General features: G+C 29.8%; 1 protein-coding gene across 1 annotated transcript; it reads right to left on the reverse strand.

Annotated features, from left to right (window-relative positions):
• Positions 1-4,311: 4,311 nt before the first annotated feature.
• On the reverse strand, positions 4,312-6,413 carry LOC112527632 (dof zinc finger protein 1-like). The gene is made up of 2 exons (XM_025138379.1): positions 6,329-6,413; positions 4,312-5,774 (listed from the first exon to the last, which is right to left on the reverse strand). Exons 1-2 carry the CDS (start codon positions 6,350-6,352, stop codon positions 4,872-4,874), a joined length of 927 nt encoding a protein of 308 aa, XP_024994147.1. The 5' UTR covers positions 6,353-6,413; the 3' UTR covers positions 4,312-4,871.
• Between the last annotated feature and the right edge of the window lie 11,661 nt (positions 6,414-18,074).

Below are 18,074 nucleotides of genomic sequence, written 5' to 3' on the forward strand. Positions count from 1 at the left end.
TGTATTTGATTATGTTTATTTACAGTTAGTTATACGAATTTAAAAATGGAGTTTTAATAAGTTATATTTTGTACAATTTACTTGTAATCTTGAATTTTAAATGATATGCATTAATTGATTGTACTTTATGTATAAAAATAGTTTTTAAGAGTTTTTGTCAAATGCTTTATAATATAGTATTGATAAATTTATTTAGTTATCTACAAATTAAGCTTATTAAAACAAATAACATGAATGCTTCAAAATTTATAATTTTTTTAGGGAAAAGAAAAAAAAACCTAAGCAAACTTCCTCGTTTTGAATGGTTTAGTTTATAAACTATTTTTTGGAATAAAAAAATCATTAAACTTTTTCATGTTTAATAATCAAGTCTCTGAACTAATTTTTTGAATGAGAAAACTATTAGATTTTCATATTTTGAATGATAAAGACCTGAGTTTTTTTTATTTAAATAAACCATCAAACTTTTACTGGTCAATTACTTTAACTTTTTTAGGCAACTAAATTTTAAAAGTGTGATGGTTTATTTATTAAAAGATATTCAGGGATTTGATCAATCAAAATGAAAATTTTTAATGGTTTTTCAATAAAAAATAAAAAATTTAATGATTTTTTCATTAAAAAATAGTTTAGTGACTTAATCATTTAAAATTAGAAAGTTTAGTAGTTTGTTATTTATTTAAAAGAGTAGTTTAGATAATAAATTATTCAAAATCAAAAAATTGATTGGGTTTTTTGTCTTTTAAAAAAATATTTATTAAAATTTAACATATATATCTTGTAGAGTTGTAGTTATGTTTTATAGATCTACTAGAAGGATATTTGCGCAATGCAACAAGATACATCGATATAATGTTTCGCTTTATTTTTTGTCTTTGTCGATATAATACGGTTTTATGTGACTTTAAAAAAGCAATAATGTATACATTTATAAAAATTTTAAAAAATATATTAATATTATTATCAAATTAACTATTTAAAAATTCTTATTTGTATGTAGTTTATTACTTCAATTTTTTATTATAATTTAATTTAGGTTTAATAACGAAGTAATTTATTTTAGTTTAATAATATAATTTCTATAAGGATAATAATTAAATATTTTGTTATAAGTATAACTCAATAATTATCCTAATTATATTTTAGATTTTTTATATTTAAAATGAGATGTTTATCCTGTAGTTGATTATTTTTATCTGCAGTTAGTTACACGAATTCAAACATGAAGTTTTAATAAGTTGTACTTATGCACAGTTTACTTGTAACCTAAAATTTTAATTAATATGCATCAATAAATAGTACTTCATACATAAAAATGGTTTTTAAAAATATTTGTCAAATGCTTTATAATATAATATAGATTAAAATAAAATGATTAAAAAGTAATAACAAAATAAGGAACGAGACAATAAGTTGATTTCTTGTTAAAACAATATGACCAAATAAACACATATAATCATAATAAAGATTTTTATAAATATTTCCTAAAGAAATGTGTCATAATACCTTAACTATAGATGCTTGTTACATTATTAATTACTTGGCCATGATACACAAATTAAGAACCAACTACTTATCAATTAATCCAATGGACTTAATCATTTCCATTCAAGATTAATCAAACCATTATTAAATTCCATCGAGGGTCAAACCAATTAAGCCCTAGCTCCACTTCTCCATTGTGCAGGGAAAAAGTGAACAGCTTTATAAGTCCTAGAAATCACATCGGTCTGATTGAGAAAGTGAAATATTTAAGATCTCTACTCAATGATCAACACATATCCTAGCTACCTATCTACATTCCCTTGATAATATAACTAATAGATTTAAACTCCATACTTTGTTTGTCATGATTTTATTGTTATCAATTCTAGTGGCGGTGGATGGGTATCAATGTCAATGTCAACTGATGACATCGATCGACGGCCTCATTAGTTGTTGCACGTTAGCTAGGAGCAGCGTACGTCAACTGAGGTTTTTAATTGGTACATTTTGCTACCGATGATGTTGGTTATTGCAACTGTTTTGTAACCACTACAATAACTATCATTTGATAGAGGGTAATTTATATCTCCTTTTTATATACACAACAATAGAATATTCTGGTTAGATATAGAGTTTTATTCGAATGATATATATATATATATATATATATATATTATAAGATGAATGGGTAGCTAGGTAGGATATATATGATTTATATGAGATGTAGGAGACATGGCATATGCCAGAAGCTTCTACCTTTGAGGACACTCCTTTGTTGGGACACATTAATCATATGTAGTGATGCATGCTACCTTTATATCATCAATACTTTTGCTTGTGCAAAATGCAACCTTACTGGGGCCAAAGTACCCTGTCTTCTTCTTCTTCTTCTTCTAGTTTATTTCCTAATTAAACTACAGTTTATACATCAAAGAGTGTTTCAACTTTGTTATGATTCCAGATTTGCTTCGAATCCCATATAATATATATATATATATATATATATATATGTGTGTGTCTATAGTTATATATAGTTATCATGGATCATCTTACTTCATTTCATTATATGTTTACCTCCCAGCTTAATTAACATACTCTAATAAGAATGGTATATAATTAATATATAGATATGAGAGTTTAAGTAAAATCTTGACACCATATGAATGTGAAGTACTTAAAAGATTAAAAAATTATAACATGGTGTCTACTTGCATAAGCAGTTGTAGCTTTTGGAAAATGCACATATAAGAGATCATGAGTGGGTATTTGATTATATATATATGTATTCTTTTAGGAATCAAGGAACAATCAAGGAACTGTTTGTATCAGGACACATGACATGTTTGTCAAGAATATGGATGTGTTAGTTATCATTGTAACACATTCATCATGAATGTGTGTTTCATGATGAATAACATCCATAACACGTCCAAATAACAGTTTCATATTCCTCATGAATGTATTATTAATAATGAATGTTCGTCTCGAATAGAAACATCTGACGTGTTGTGGATGATTCTTGGGTTCCTAATGGAACTTTTCCATAATAACATATAATGAGGTTAAAGGGAAGGTCTCTAAAACTATGAAAAACTAATAAATATCATAATAATCATTTATCTGTACGATATGCATGTAAATAATTAAAGATTTTTTCTGGTTTCTATGTACATGTGCATATCCGACAACTTAGTTGTATGCAGATGTATATACCCTACAAATGAATGGTTATTAATATACTTTTCGTTATTTTATTTTTGTAGTTTTTCAACATATATATATATATATATATATATTCACATCCTCCATAGATGTAACGTAGGTAATTCATGTTTGATTCACTTTTGGGTTAAAGTAGAGTGGATGGAGTTTCACTGATACTCATGTGACTGACCCCATGAGATCGAAGAAACCCTAGTACAGCAACTACACATCAGATGTGTGAGTGAGTTAGGCCTCTCAATTTGGCAACTGAAAGTGACCTCCAACATCATGCACCATTAATGCTCATCATGCATCTCTATCTCAGCCATATATACTGTACATACATATATCATATATTATATACTGCAACACATAAAGTAACATATAACAGGTGTTTATATGCACTTGGAGTGGGTTACAGCAAAGACCTCCAATGACTAATTAACTTCATTAATTAATTATATATGTAGATGATGATCAAGTGGATATTGATCTTTATTCCGTTAAGTTTCACATTCACCAAGGGGAATGTTTTAGGTCCCTCATCTGAGCATATATAAAGCTTTAGGTTAAAAAGTAGGGTTCTTGTCAGATCTTTTTCAAAGTGGAAACAAGAAATTTGAAAACATTACAATATTTTAAAGAAACATGGCATGGTAAAGTAAAGTAATCATCATGCATCATTCACTTTGGAAAAAGTTGGAGTCAAGTTGAAAATAACCAAACATCTTCAAGTGTTGTACTGTACAACTCTACATATTCGTGTATATGCACACATAGCCTCACAGACTATTTTCATATAGCTAGCTACCATGAATTCCAAGTAACTGGTTTCAAACTTTCAGTTGAAGCAGTTTCAACTTCTCCATATACACTAATTTATGATACACACACACACATATATATATATATATATGTATATATGTATATACACACACATACAGTGAGCGGGAACAGACCTTAAATCCTTCAATTCTTATCCTTATTATAATCAGCTTTCTGCACTAAACCAGCATTAATAATAGATTGACAATGTGTGTGCGCCATAAAAGACTCTTAACTTTGTATGAAAGAGATGTCGTGTGTATATATATATTATATACCACGAGACTAATGAAGGTTGAAGCAGAAACACGCATTAAACTTGCATCAAGAAATTCAACCAAATTCATACAAATTGCACATCATACATTATTAATTGTTTGTACCCCAAACCCAATAACCAATGATACACAACAGTCGGTTTCTCTTCGTAGTTTCCTTCAATTCTGTCACTAGCTAGAAATATTCTGGGCTTTGATTGTTCTTCTTGATCGATCATCTTCTCTTCAATTCATATCTTCTGATGATCATAACAAGAATCTCTTCTCTTGGTTGAAGATTAGGAGATGATTAATCAAGATAGGTATCACTAAACATGAATATATATATGTTTACACAGAAAGCTAGAGGAGAGAGAGGAATGGATAGAAGAGATCACCCAAGAAATAGTTGTATGATGATCCTATCAAGTTAGTTTCTCAAGAAATCCAAACAAGTCATCACCACCCACCATTTTGAGATTAGAAAAATAATCATTTGAAACGGCCGCGCGGTCGATAGAAAGAAAGAAAGAAAAATTTAACCCCCAGATTGATGTTTTTTTAATACTGTATATAGATATAAATATATATAATTGTACTTTACCATGAACTTCCTCCTAACATTCCACTCCAAAAGCCATTGGTATCACCATTCTGATCTCTATTTTGTTCAACATGATGTCCATCATGAGTGGTTGTAGCTGATGTGCTTGTTTTCAGATCTTCAAATGGGAACAAAAGCCTCCCACTGGAACTCTGATCATGGATGCTACTTCCATACGTACCACCCCCACCTCCATTACCTCCCATTCCATCCAAGGAAAAATTAAGCGACGGAATCTTGAATTCTGGCATGGGAATCATCAGCTGTCCTGACGATGAGTAGACTGAATTGGGATCAGGAATTGGAATTGGCATGAAGGAATTCATCATACCCCTTGTTGTCATTCCTGTCAAGAGTTCTAAGGCTGAAAGTTGAGCTGAAGTGGTGGTGGTGGCTGAACCAGAAGTGGTATTCTTGGTCCCATCAAAATTGGGAACCTGGATAAGCTCAGAAATTGTCTTGAAATCATGACTGGTTGATGGGAAACCCAGATTGAGGTCTTGCCCGTGTTCATGATGCATCCTAGGGTTTGGTGCAGCTGGAGGTACAACCAGATCAGGAAGCTTCTTTGACATCGAAGAATGAGATGACGAAATAGAAGACGATGATCGCTTGTTCTTCCGCGAGCCGCCACCAACAGGGACGTTTCTAAGGGACCCACCTTCAGTCCAGTATCTTCTACAAGTCTTGCAAAAGTATCTAGGCTGGGAAAGGCTGTAATTGTTGTAGTAACAAAACTTGGTGTTTGTAGAATTGCATCTTGGACAGTTTATAGCTGCTTCTTTTTGTGGCCTTGTTCCCCTTCTTTCCAAAGACGAAGAATTTGAAGATGGCTTTGAAGAACATGAATTCGTACCGTTTTGTACCACTATTTCTTCCATAGGTTTGATTGCTATCTCCTATTTAAACAAAACACATAAAGAAAAAGTAAGAAATTTATTTGCAAAAAAAGGGAAGATAAAGACATAAAGATCCAAAAACTTTTTAAGATTTGCAGACAAATGAACACAACAAGGCAACAGCTTTATGCTTTTCAGAAATCCATAAAAACCGGTCTTCAAGATTAAGCAGCACATACAAACTAAATACAAATCCACCCTTTATCGATCCCGCATATATCGATATATTCGATCATAAATTGACACAATTAATCTCTTTGAAGAAAGATAATTAGTGGTTGAAAACAAGAGATTGAAAAGACAGTAGAAAATCAGAAACTTGCTTCTGATTATGGACGATCATCATAATTGATTATCTTTCAAGAAAATAAAATATATACAGATGTAGAAATTAGAGCAAAACTGTAGCTACTAGTTTGGTTTGATCTGGATACCATAAGTGTAACTCGTGAAATGAACAATTCAACCAAAAACAACAGAAAACCCCCAAAACTTATGCTTTTGGTGGGTAACTAGTGGAGATCATGAAGAAGGTGAAAGATCTAACTTTGTACCTGTGGCCAGTGAGCCGTATCCATGGCTAGCTGAAAGGAGCAAATCAAGAGAGAGAGAGAGAGAGAGAGAGAGATGAGCCTTTACTTTCCACTGTTGTTCAAAAAGCATAAAAGGGAATGTTTGAGAGTTTTGTGTGGACGTTCTATGTGCTTTATTGTGTATGTATCTAGGTCTAGAGAGAGAGAGAGAGAGAGAGAGATTTTTATTTAAAATCATATTAATCCAGTTTTGACATACAGTAACAGGTCCATCATCTTAATTCTTAAACCATTATTTAGGAACCCTTTAATTTTCTTTGTTCTTATAAAGCTCTTGAAGATTGATCATGGTCGTTTATTTATTTATGTATTTTTGGTATTTAATTGATTGAAAATTATGCATGTAAAATCGAAACCAAAGTCTCTAAAATATTTCAAATATGTTTACAATTAATGTTATATATCAACCAATGCTCGTTTTCTCTCACAATGTCCAAATTAACCATAACGTCTTTTTACTTTTTGATAATTTCAGAAACATTGACTGATAGATTTTATTATACGGAATATATATATATATATATATATATATATATATTTAGGATATTTGATCAATGATACAATATTTTTAATATGTCGTAATGTAATTACATTTATTTACTCCAAAGTGAGGGATATACTCTATTGTTGAACCTAATCATCAATTTTGTGATCGTAATTTTAAATATTGCTTATTTACATAGATATCGTTATGCATAACATTTCATGAAAACATGTTTTGAATGATGAAAAAAGTGTGAAAAATGATCTATCGTCAAATATTTCACAAACCATGCATAGAAAAATCATTTAATTATTTGAGATAGAATCACACAAGAAACATGTTCGAGTAATTTTTGAAATATCGGTAATTTTTGCATTTAGGGATGTTCTGCAACCATAAGATAATATATTTTTGGAGTTTATTGAAAAATATACTTGTGGGATTAATTAAGTAGCATTTAGTAACTAAGCTCAAGAGGCTTTTTCAATTACGTCTCTTATATTTCGTTTAATTAACTTTTCGACATGTTTTCTTAATTGTTCTTTTACTTTGTTATTTACTATATCAGCTAGTTATTAGAGCCGAAAAATAGAGAAAGGATGGGGAGAAGTATTCTATATGTACTGAATGAGTTAAAACGATCATATTACTATTTTACATTTTATAGCATAAAAGAATCATGTTTGTTAAACAATAACCAACTAGTAAAGAGCTTAACTAACATGTTTGGTTAGTAATTATAAATCTAACACTCCCCGTCAACACGAGCTTGAAAAATGTAACTGAAACTTGGACATCGATGGTTAAAGCTTGTAATGTGAACCACAAGGGTGGCGCTTGATTGGTTTGAACTTGGCTTCAAAAGTCAAAAGTACCAGGAAGTCTCATGTTTAAATCCAAGGAGAAATAAAAATCTCTTTGTGGCCATGGAGGTTTACATGCGGTGACTCCGGACTATCTGCTTTGCAGGTGGTCGCCATGAGATTAGTCGGCTCGCATAGCAGGTTGAATATCCAGGTTAATAAAAAAAGCTTGTAATGTGGTAGAGGATTGGTAAACATGTCTACAAATCGAAATTAAGTTTGAATATAGGCATGAGCTTGATGGTATTATAAGTAAACTTCTCCAGAATAAAGTGATAATCCACTTCACTGCGTTAATTGTGTTCATGAAGGATAGGATAATTAGAGGCTAATTAAATTTACTGAAGTATTATCACAAAGCATTAAAGCATGCGATTCACAATGAATACCAAAATCATGTAACAACTACCATATATAGCCCGATATTCAACCTTATTGGATGCTCGGAAACCACATATTGTTTCTTTGATGGCCAAGAAATCCAATGAATCTCGTAAGAAGACATAATCCCTATATCATATCTTTGTGAGCCTGGATAAGCTGTCCGATTCGAATCTAGAAAATGCCTTAAACTTTCACTCATGTGAACCCGATATTCAGAACTCCCGAAGTAGTAACAAAGATTGTGCTCAGAGGAATATACCGAAGTAGTAAGTGAAGGGCAACATGCATATGAGGAATACGAGAGCTACTCATAAATTGGCTTAATCTTTGTACTTGAAAAGAAATATTTAGATGTGTTATCAAAGATAATTAATTAGCTTATCAATTAGTTTTTTAAACATTAGTCACCTTATCAAATAGTTTGTCAAATACATTCTTAATTTTAAAAAGAGGGTTGTACAATCAATCATCATATATACTTTTATATACATGTGTGTTCACCCACATGTGTATATATATATATATATATATATTTATAAATAAAAAGAACACAAATTGAGAACGTTGTTGTACTGTTTACTTTGTGTAACCAAGGGCTGATATATATGTAGTCTTACTAGCATCTTTTTCCTACTTATATGATCTGCATAAATAATATTTAAATTAATGGGTTAAGTTGAATTTGAATAGCAAAGAAGATTGTGAATTAATTAGTTGAGCCTTGCTATATATATATATATATATATATATATATATATATATATATATATATATACACACACCCCTTAAAAAGAATATTTAAAACCACGTGAAAGTATGTATAAAATGGGCTGTATATAATGCATCCTAGTTACGTGGGGTCCTAACAAAGAACAAAAAATACTCAATTTGGTAAATGAAATTAGGTTTATAGGACGTCAAAATTGTATAATTACTTCAATAGATTGTTTTATAAGACATAAGTTTATAAGACCAAACGTTAAAGTGTAACATTAGTCAAATGAAAACTAATTAGTTTGTGGTAACTGTGAGATCCAATCTCAACCACAAATCAATCGATAAATTAGAAAATTAATAATTAAGATAGTTTGAGTTAAAATTATAATTAGAGGGCATTTTAGGTATTTTTAAAAAACTTCTCTCTTCTCTCTCCTCTCTCATATCTCATCTCTTGTCTCTCCGGCCTCCGGAGAACAAAAATCCAGCAGGTACCAAGTAGTCACAACGATACACAATGTGATACCCATTGTGATATACAGTGGTACTCAAATGGTATCACAATATATCATAATGGGTATCACATTGTGTATCTTTGTGATTACTTGGTACTTGCCGGATTTTTATTCACCGGAGGCCGGAGATTGGAGGTCGGAGAGATGAGAGAGGAGAGAGAAGAGAAGAGAGATGAGTCTTTTAAAAATACCTAAAATGCCCTCTAATTATAATTTTAACTCAAACTACTATAATTATTAAGTTCCTAATTTATCCGTTGATTTGTGGTTGAAATTGGATCTCACAGTTACCACAAACTAATCAGTTTTCTTTTGAATGAGCCCATATATATATATATATATATATATATATATATATATATATATAATGAGATGATGGTTAAGTAATTGGAGAAAGATGGGAAGAATGAAAGATCCATGTTAATTGAGGACTTTAATAAAGCAGCATCCATGTAAATAATATCAAAATGAAAAGTGAACCAAGTTTTGCATGTTTCATATTCCACATACATAACATAATGCAACAACAATTCCCCTTTTCCAAACCAAAACATCTTATTTTATGTCTGTATAATCATTTTCCCAAACACTCAGATCACAAAATCTCTTTAATTCAATTACCTAAAAGATACATATATATCCCCACACACACACACACACACACACACACACTCTCTCTCTCTCTCTCTCTCTCTATATATATATATATATATATATATATACACACATATATATACACACACACACAAATATGAATGATATATATGAGTGACATGATTCTTATATGTATGGATTTAATTTGGGATTAAAATCGGTTTTCTTGTGTAATTAATTAAACGTTATCAGTTGGTTCTATATATATGTATATATATATATATATATATATGAAGTGAAAAACTATATATGCATATACTCCCAAAAGGGCTTCTTGCTTACAACACTGGCTTGCTCCCTGACAAAATATTGAATTTTTTTTTGCCAAAAATAGAAAGAAAACAAGTCATAAGTTTGTTTTCACCAAATATGTTGTCAGTGCTTAATTACCCACCACTTTTCTCCACCTTAACTTTTATTTTCGGCCTCAATTAATTATGATTATAAATTAAACATAAATCTTTTATTTTTTACATATAATCTTTGATATATATTTGCAAAAAACAATTTTTGATATTTTTTCAAATAATATCGTATAAAATATCTAGTATGATACTTTATTTTAAAACTCAATCGTTAAAACGCCTAAGAATGTTTTATAAACTTATTGTAATACTTTTAGATATAACGATTTTTTATTTGGTCATATTTTAAAGTATTTAACACTCTTAATTAGACATTTTAAAGATGCTATAAAACTGCTTTTATTGTATTGTCATTCATTTAGCTAGTAATGAAAATGATGATAGACCAATGTATTTTTAATACTAGCGATGATCGGATTAATTAAGAATCATAAAAGAAATGATAGTTTAATGAATCTCTAAATGTAAAAGTAAAAGCAGGGGAGATATAATACAACTTTCGGTGTAAACATGATTATATATATATATATATGTGTGTGTATACGTATATGTATATATAGCAATCATATATGAATGCTGCTATATTGCTAATCAAATTATCATAATTGACCTAATTGTATTTCGATTAACGTTAGAGTCTAGTTTTTCAGAATGTTCAAAATTTAAACTTCACAATACTTACCGTATATTAACTAAGAGGAAGAATCATATAATAATAGAAGTTAAGGAGATAAGCCTAAAAAAAGGTTTGAACCCCTAATCATTTTTAATCTCACTTCATCCTATTAACCATGCTTATTACGGGAAATTGATCTAGTGCATCTCGGTACATCTTTTTAAGGGTCGTTTATCAAACGCTTGAATAGGTGCTTACTAAGTCACATTACTTTACCGGATGAATATGGTATGGACCAAGAATCTTACCCGGTAAGAACGAGACAAAAACCAAAAGTCTTATACGGTAAGCACTTACCGGGTAAATTGTTGCATACGATGTCGTTTTAATAGACTAAAATCTTACATGGTAAATAAATGGTAATATTAAATTTTACGAATAAGCACTTACAGGTTAAATGTTTGATAAACAATCTTTAATGTTAATCTTGAATTATGATTTAACTCCAATTATTACCGAAAGGTCCGAAACCCAACCCTATTAATTAATTGGTTCGAGTTTTAAGGGGTAGGGCAATTTTGTAATTTGGACAAGTCTATATTTTTTAACAGAAGATTGAAAGGGTGGACCCAAACACCATCATATGCGCATGCAATTTCTGAGTCCCTTTTTTCCCCAACCGCTTCCTTCAATCATTCTACACCCTCCCATTTTTTTTATAATTTTTTAATTTTTATATAAAATCAATTAAACAAACTTTAAATCTTTTTAATATCTAAGTAAAATAGGCGATATGAAAGGGGCAACACAAAACCTTACATTATTTTATAATTGCTTATAAAAACAACTTATTGACTTATTCCGATATGATTACATAAATTATAAATTTCATTCTTAAAGTATATTGTTTTTGTGGTTTGAATTTAATTTTGAGTTCATTCTCGTCCTAACCATGTTAACATCTGATCTACTAAGTTAGGGGTTTTGGGTTATTTCGTTTATTACTTATTGTAAATTACCAGTTAGGTACAACTTAAACGTGTCCCTTCCCTTATAGTACCCTTTTCTGTTGGCACCTCAACCTTCCACAGTTCATAAGTAGCCATCCCAAGCTTGTTCAAAAATTACATGTATTTGAATAAGATCACATTAAACTGGATTCATGATTACCAAATCATTGTACAAAACTTGTGAATCAAAAACCCTAAATCTAAATCTAAATCAAACATTAAAACCTAACTTCAAAACCAAAAACCCATGATTTTGTGAGTATCTATGAACATCATAGGTAGAAGAAGCATAAAATCAACAATGGGTCCAATTCTTGTGTTATGTTTTAGTGTTTAGTAATTTAAGGTTTGACACTGTTGGTGGATCCGTCTTGGTAAAGATCGATGTTAAATTTTAAATGAAGATTTCAGTGGATCATCAGAGGAATTTGGTATTGGTCTTTTAAAGAAGAAAGGGTTCTAACGTGGGTTTGGAATGAAAATGGAGGCCAACAATTGAGGGTCTGTTTCAAATTGGAGGTGGATCGTGGGGGTGGGGGTGGGCGTGGTTTTAGTTGTAAAGGAGAAATGAGTTGAACAAGTATGTGGTGGAGAATGACTATGGTGATTTTGAAGGAGAACGATAGTGGCGGTCGTATAGGAGATGTACAGTCTTTATGTTCGACTTTTCTTTAAGGATGAGAGGTTTCATTATATTAATATAATATATCATATATTTTAATTTATAATGAAAATAAATAAAAAGATAAATTAATCAAATTACTTTATATTTAACAGATTAGGATTCAATAGAGTCAGAGAGTTAGGGCAAGGAACTAAACTCGAAGACCTTAACTGTTAATATTTTTATCAAAAGGATGAAACCCATATTTTAGTGTAAACCATAAGGACCAAAAATGTAATTTACTCAAAAAGTAATGGCAAATTAAAAAATATTAGTAATTAAAAAATAAGGATGGGGTGGGGCCAGGGCCAGGGCCAGGGCCAAGGCCAATAGAGGAACATCCTCCATGTTACCCTGTTCTTCCTCAATGATGTCACGTGATTTCCTCCCACAATCACACCCCTACGGACCCCTTCAACTCTACCAACTTTCAAATTTCAAATCACTTTTCACAATCTATTTTATTAATCTTATTTTATTCTCATAATCAAGTCGGTTTGTATATTAAAAATGGACAAAAAATTAGGTTACAATGTTGATATATATATATATAGGTTATATTTAGCAAGCTAACTCGGTGACTAATAAACGAATTATGTTTGATAAAAACTAACTGATAAACATTTAAAATGATTAAAAATAACATTTTAAAAAATTAATCAATTATAACATCTTATAATATAATTAAAGGAGATATTTAATGATATAATGTATCAATACAAACAAGATAGTAAAGAAAAATTAAAATAATATAATATATTAATTTAAAAAACATTAAATTGATTCTTATATATATTATAAACTTTGAAGTTGTTAAAAGAAAATCTATTAAAAAATCTATGTTATTTATGATATATTTTTCGTTATGGCTTTCATTTTAATAATAACGAAAATGTGCTTGTACACATTATTTATGTATTAAATTATCGTTAGAAAAATATTTTTGATCTAGTGATATCGTAGTTTTTTACATTCTAAGAAATCAGGGATTTAAAACTTATCAAAAACAAGAAAGGTTATATACTTAAAAAAAAAACTAATTCTAACATAACTTTATAATTTGATGGTAAGAAATAAAAGTGTCGGTAATATTATATTTAAATGTTAATGTTAGAATGTAAAAACATTTAAATAGAAAATATTAATAGTTAATTTAAGTTGGTTGCTAGACCAATCACAATCGTCACCTCAATATTTTACTTCCATCCCAAGTTTATTCAACTCATATGTCAACCCTTGACCTTTTATACTTTGAAATGTCTTTTTTCATTATTATTTTTGTAAAAATATTCATATTTTCTAGTTTTTTTTATATGATTATGGGTTTCTAAGTTAGATTGCGTGTACTAGTTAATCTTCTGATTATCACGAATAATCTTTAATTGTCACAGGTGAACCTTCGTAATTAAAAAAGTTTTAATAGTGTATTGATTTGAACCCCAAAAAAAATGAGATTTCCACTACATTCCTTGACAACCCAAATTTAAATGGTTATATTTTTTTGTTTTTCATATAACAAATTACAGATATGTTGTTTAAATCAAAATAATGTTCATCATGAAGTCATGTGATCAATATCTTTGTTAAAAAGTCATTTTAAAGCCTCAAAATGAAATATATATATATATATATATATATATATATTAAAATAATTCACGAAAATAAAAGAACAAATATATAAAAAAATATAATAAAATTAGTTTTAATTTTTATTTAGTGTAGCAAATAATTTTTTTAACATAAATTAAAATTTTCTATTTAACCTTTTTAATCTATTTTTAACGATAACTTGTTAATATTGTAACATTCAGTGACATGGATATCCAGTGTAATGACTATTTTTACTATAATCTTTTCATAAATTAATATTTCGTAGGTATTTCTTAATCGAGTATAAGCGTCATCAAATGTTAGAAAATCGATATATTATGATACATAAAAATAGGTATAAATTTTTGCATTTCAAAACTTTGATTGATAACAGAAAACCATTACATTAACTAAGAATTAATTTTATTGTATATTACAATAAAATTAAATCATTATAGAGATGTCAAAAATCGGTCATGGTTCAAGATTATCTTGTAACTGGTCACAACGGAATTGGTCCTGATCTCAATCCCGACAAAAAACACAGCCCATTCTTCATGTTCATGTACAAACCTAGTCCCTAGAACCGGTACGGGCCATGCCCTACTCGGTCCCAAAAAAATTTAAAAATCAATTTTAAACATATAAAAGGTATTGTTTGAAGACTTTTTTTTAATAATATCTTATTAAAATATACTTTGAAATCCCTAATTGGATCATTCAGATACACTTTCAATATTTTTTAAATCTTTTTTACACAAAAAAATGTTATACATGTTTTTATAATATGATTTTTGAAATTTGGTACTAAAACAATTAAAAAGAACTTTAAAAACTTTAAAACAAGAACTTGAAGTTTTTTGGTAAAAAAAAAACTTGAAAATCTTGTACAAATATTGAAAAACTTGATATATAATTTATAAAAACTTAATTAAAAAAAATCACGTCTATATATAACTAGTCCAAGTCCTGGTCCAGGCCGGGTCAGACCTTAAATTTTCGTAAAAAAACATAACTGATTCCTACCCGTCCCTATCGATGCCAGACCAGACATTACCCGGTTCCAGGCGGAAGAGGGCCCATCTCTACTTCATAACTCAAAAGAGTGGTCCATCTTAGCCCAACGATAGGCCCAATTAGAAGTCAGTACGGAATGGGCCTTATAAAGACAGTGTCACGATTTTCAGTTCAAAGTTTATAAGCAAAATTTTATATTTCCTTCTATTATATATATATATATATATATATATATATATATTTGTCAATTAATAGATTCATAATTATATAATACAATTATGATCAAATTATCAATCAAAATAGAAATTAAGATGTTAACATTTCTTTTCTCAGATTGTTTTACTTGTCATGCTTTATACTAAAATAACAATCAATGTTAGTTTATTTGATCAAATTTATAAAAAATAGTAATCTATATTATCCTATGAATATTTGAGCCGTTTATCAAATGCTTACAAGGTAAGTGATTACTAGTAAAAATCACCACTTTCACTTACCTTATCAGATGACGTTCTTGACTACATGGATTATTTATAAGTCTATTTTACCTGGTAAGCGCTTACCGAAGTCTTCTCTCTCATTTACTGGTTAAGACTCTCGATCTTTACTACGCCTCTACCGGGTAAGATTCACGATCATTGTCCTGCTCATCCAATAAAACAAATAAAGCCTAGTAAGTACTTACCCGACAAGTAAATGATGACTTAAGTAAAAATTTAAAATTTTAAAAGTATATATAACCAATATCTTATCTTATATTATGTTGCATTGATGATACTTGGTTAATAAGAAAACCATCCAACAATGGTTGTCTCTCTATCCTCTCTTTCTTCTTCTTTACTTGTCTACACTCCAGTTATGAAGAAAACAAAATGAAACATGTGTATGGATAATGGATATCACTATATTCATATGTGAATATGCCTTTGTTATGTTGTGAATTGGGTTTTGTGGTTAGAATTACTTGGATAATTTTCTAGATCATGTCTGGAAATCACTTCTCAAATACTGTATTATGCCCCTGTTATGCTATGTCTTAGGTTTATACAAAATTAGTACTGAGATAATATAGAAAAAGCATACACGATATAAGGCGCTAATATTGTATATATAGTACTTAGGTCACAAAATTATGTATTTATAAGAGAGATCGGCAGTTACTGGGTTAAACAGTTGTAACCGTTAATTGATAAGGTCAAAAAGTAGTTACAACCGGATCTTAAGTTCTAAAAGGTACATCTTCAATGATAGCTGAAGACTTTCAACGATGGCCTTTCAGCGACAGCTGAGGCTCGTCGGCGATAGGCTAAATATACCTTCAACGATGGCTTATCAATGGCTGAAAAACACACAGGATTTAGAAAATTTCCAAGTCTTTTAGAACTTAAATCTGAAAGAGGCTCAACTCCTTGGAACCCCGCCAAGGTACACTTTTAACCATGAATTCTACATGACCACCGCTTGGGGGTGGAACAATTAAGCCAAAACAAAATCAATCTCCATTGGTACACTTTTAACCACGAATTCTACATGAGCAAGAACAAACATACCGATCACGTTTCCAAAAACCAGAAAATACCAATTTATGATTCACATGATTTCTCCTTTCCCACCGTGTCAAATCCCATTCTATTAGATATGGGTTTTCTTGATCCCGACTAAAAATATCGGATGCGTAAGTTTGTTCTATCTCACACTTTTTCTCGTTAATAATACATATAAGTGATCCAAATTTGTAAGGTGTTTTAATTAGCCATGGTTTGGCTTAAAAGAAAGATCAAAACCACAAACTTGAAACTTTGGTTTCTTATAGAAAAACAAAAAAAAAATTGTCACGAATTATGTATTTCATTCTTCACCACTTTGGTCATTATCAATGCATTTGTGAATTGATATTTTATAACTCCTAGCTTTGCTTTTACTTCAAGCTCTCAAAGCATTCAATATTATTTGGATAATAAAATTATGGATTTAAAGTAAATACATTTTGTATTCACATGTGATTGTAGGTTTAAAATTAACCTAATTAAAAAAACTCGAAAAAAGTATAATTATTTTTGAGTAAAGTTAACTTTCGGTCCCTAATGTTTGTTATTTTCAACGGTTTTTGTCATTCAACTAAATTTTAATAGATTTGTTCCTCATGTTTGACATCTCGCAACGCTTTTCGTCAACGGCCATTAAGTTTTCCGTTAAGTTCCATTTTATGAGGGGTATTTTCAGTCATTTTACTTGTTTTAATTAAAACCAACAAACTTTAGGGACCTGTTATATAAGTATCTCAATTTTATATACATACATATATGTGTATATATATAGACTTGGGATCATGTGAGACCAATGGTTTTTCGTGAGACCCGTAAGACCAATTCTCAACCCTTGGATTAGATTTATAATCGTCAGATCTTGAAAATTCATAAATGCCATGAGACTTCTCAATATTTACAAAACTGTCACCTTGCAACTTTAGACCATTAGATCATTAACTTATAAAATTGATTAATGAACATAAATTGGTCTTACGAGTCTCACGAAAATTCTTTGGTCTCACGTGAACCCGACTCTATATATATATATATATATATATATATATATATATAGACACATGGACCACGTGGCCCATACTCTCCAATAGAGATGACCAAAATCCGTTCTCGGGCCGGGCCGGACCTGACCTTAACCGGTCCCTATCGGTCTTAACCAAGACAAAAACCAGCGATAACCGGTCCCGGTTCCGGCCGGTCCTATTCAAAAAAAATATTTTTTTTATTTTTATTTTTTCAAATTTTTGGTTATTAATAAATTTTTAATATGTTATTAATATGTTT

The sequence above is a fragment of the Cynara cardunculus genome (assembly GCF_001531365.2).
Source record: "Cynara cardunculus var. scolymus isolate 2C chromosome LG 15, CcrdV1, whole genome shotgun sequence".
Classification (NCBI taxonomy): Eukaryota; Viridiplantae; Streptophyta; class Magnoliopsida; order Asterales; family Asteraceae; genus Cynara; species Cynara cardunculus.

What these genes read in the sequence shown, in the direction of transcription:
- LOC112527632 (XM_025138379.1), bottom strand. Translation starts at nt 6,352, where the DNA reads ATGGATACGGCTCACTGGCCACAG. An exon ending in ATACGGCTCACTGGCCACAG is followed by an intron (nt 5,775 to 6,328) that starts GTACAAAGTTAG and finishes TTGTTTAAATAG; the next exon opens with GAGATAGCAATCAAACCTAT.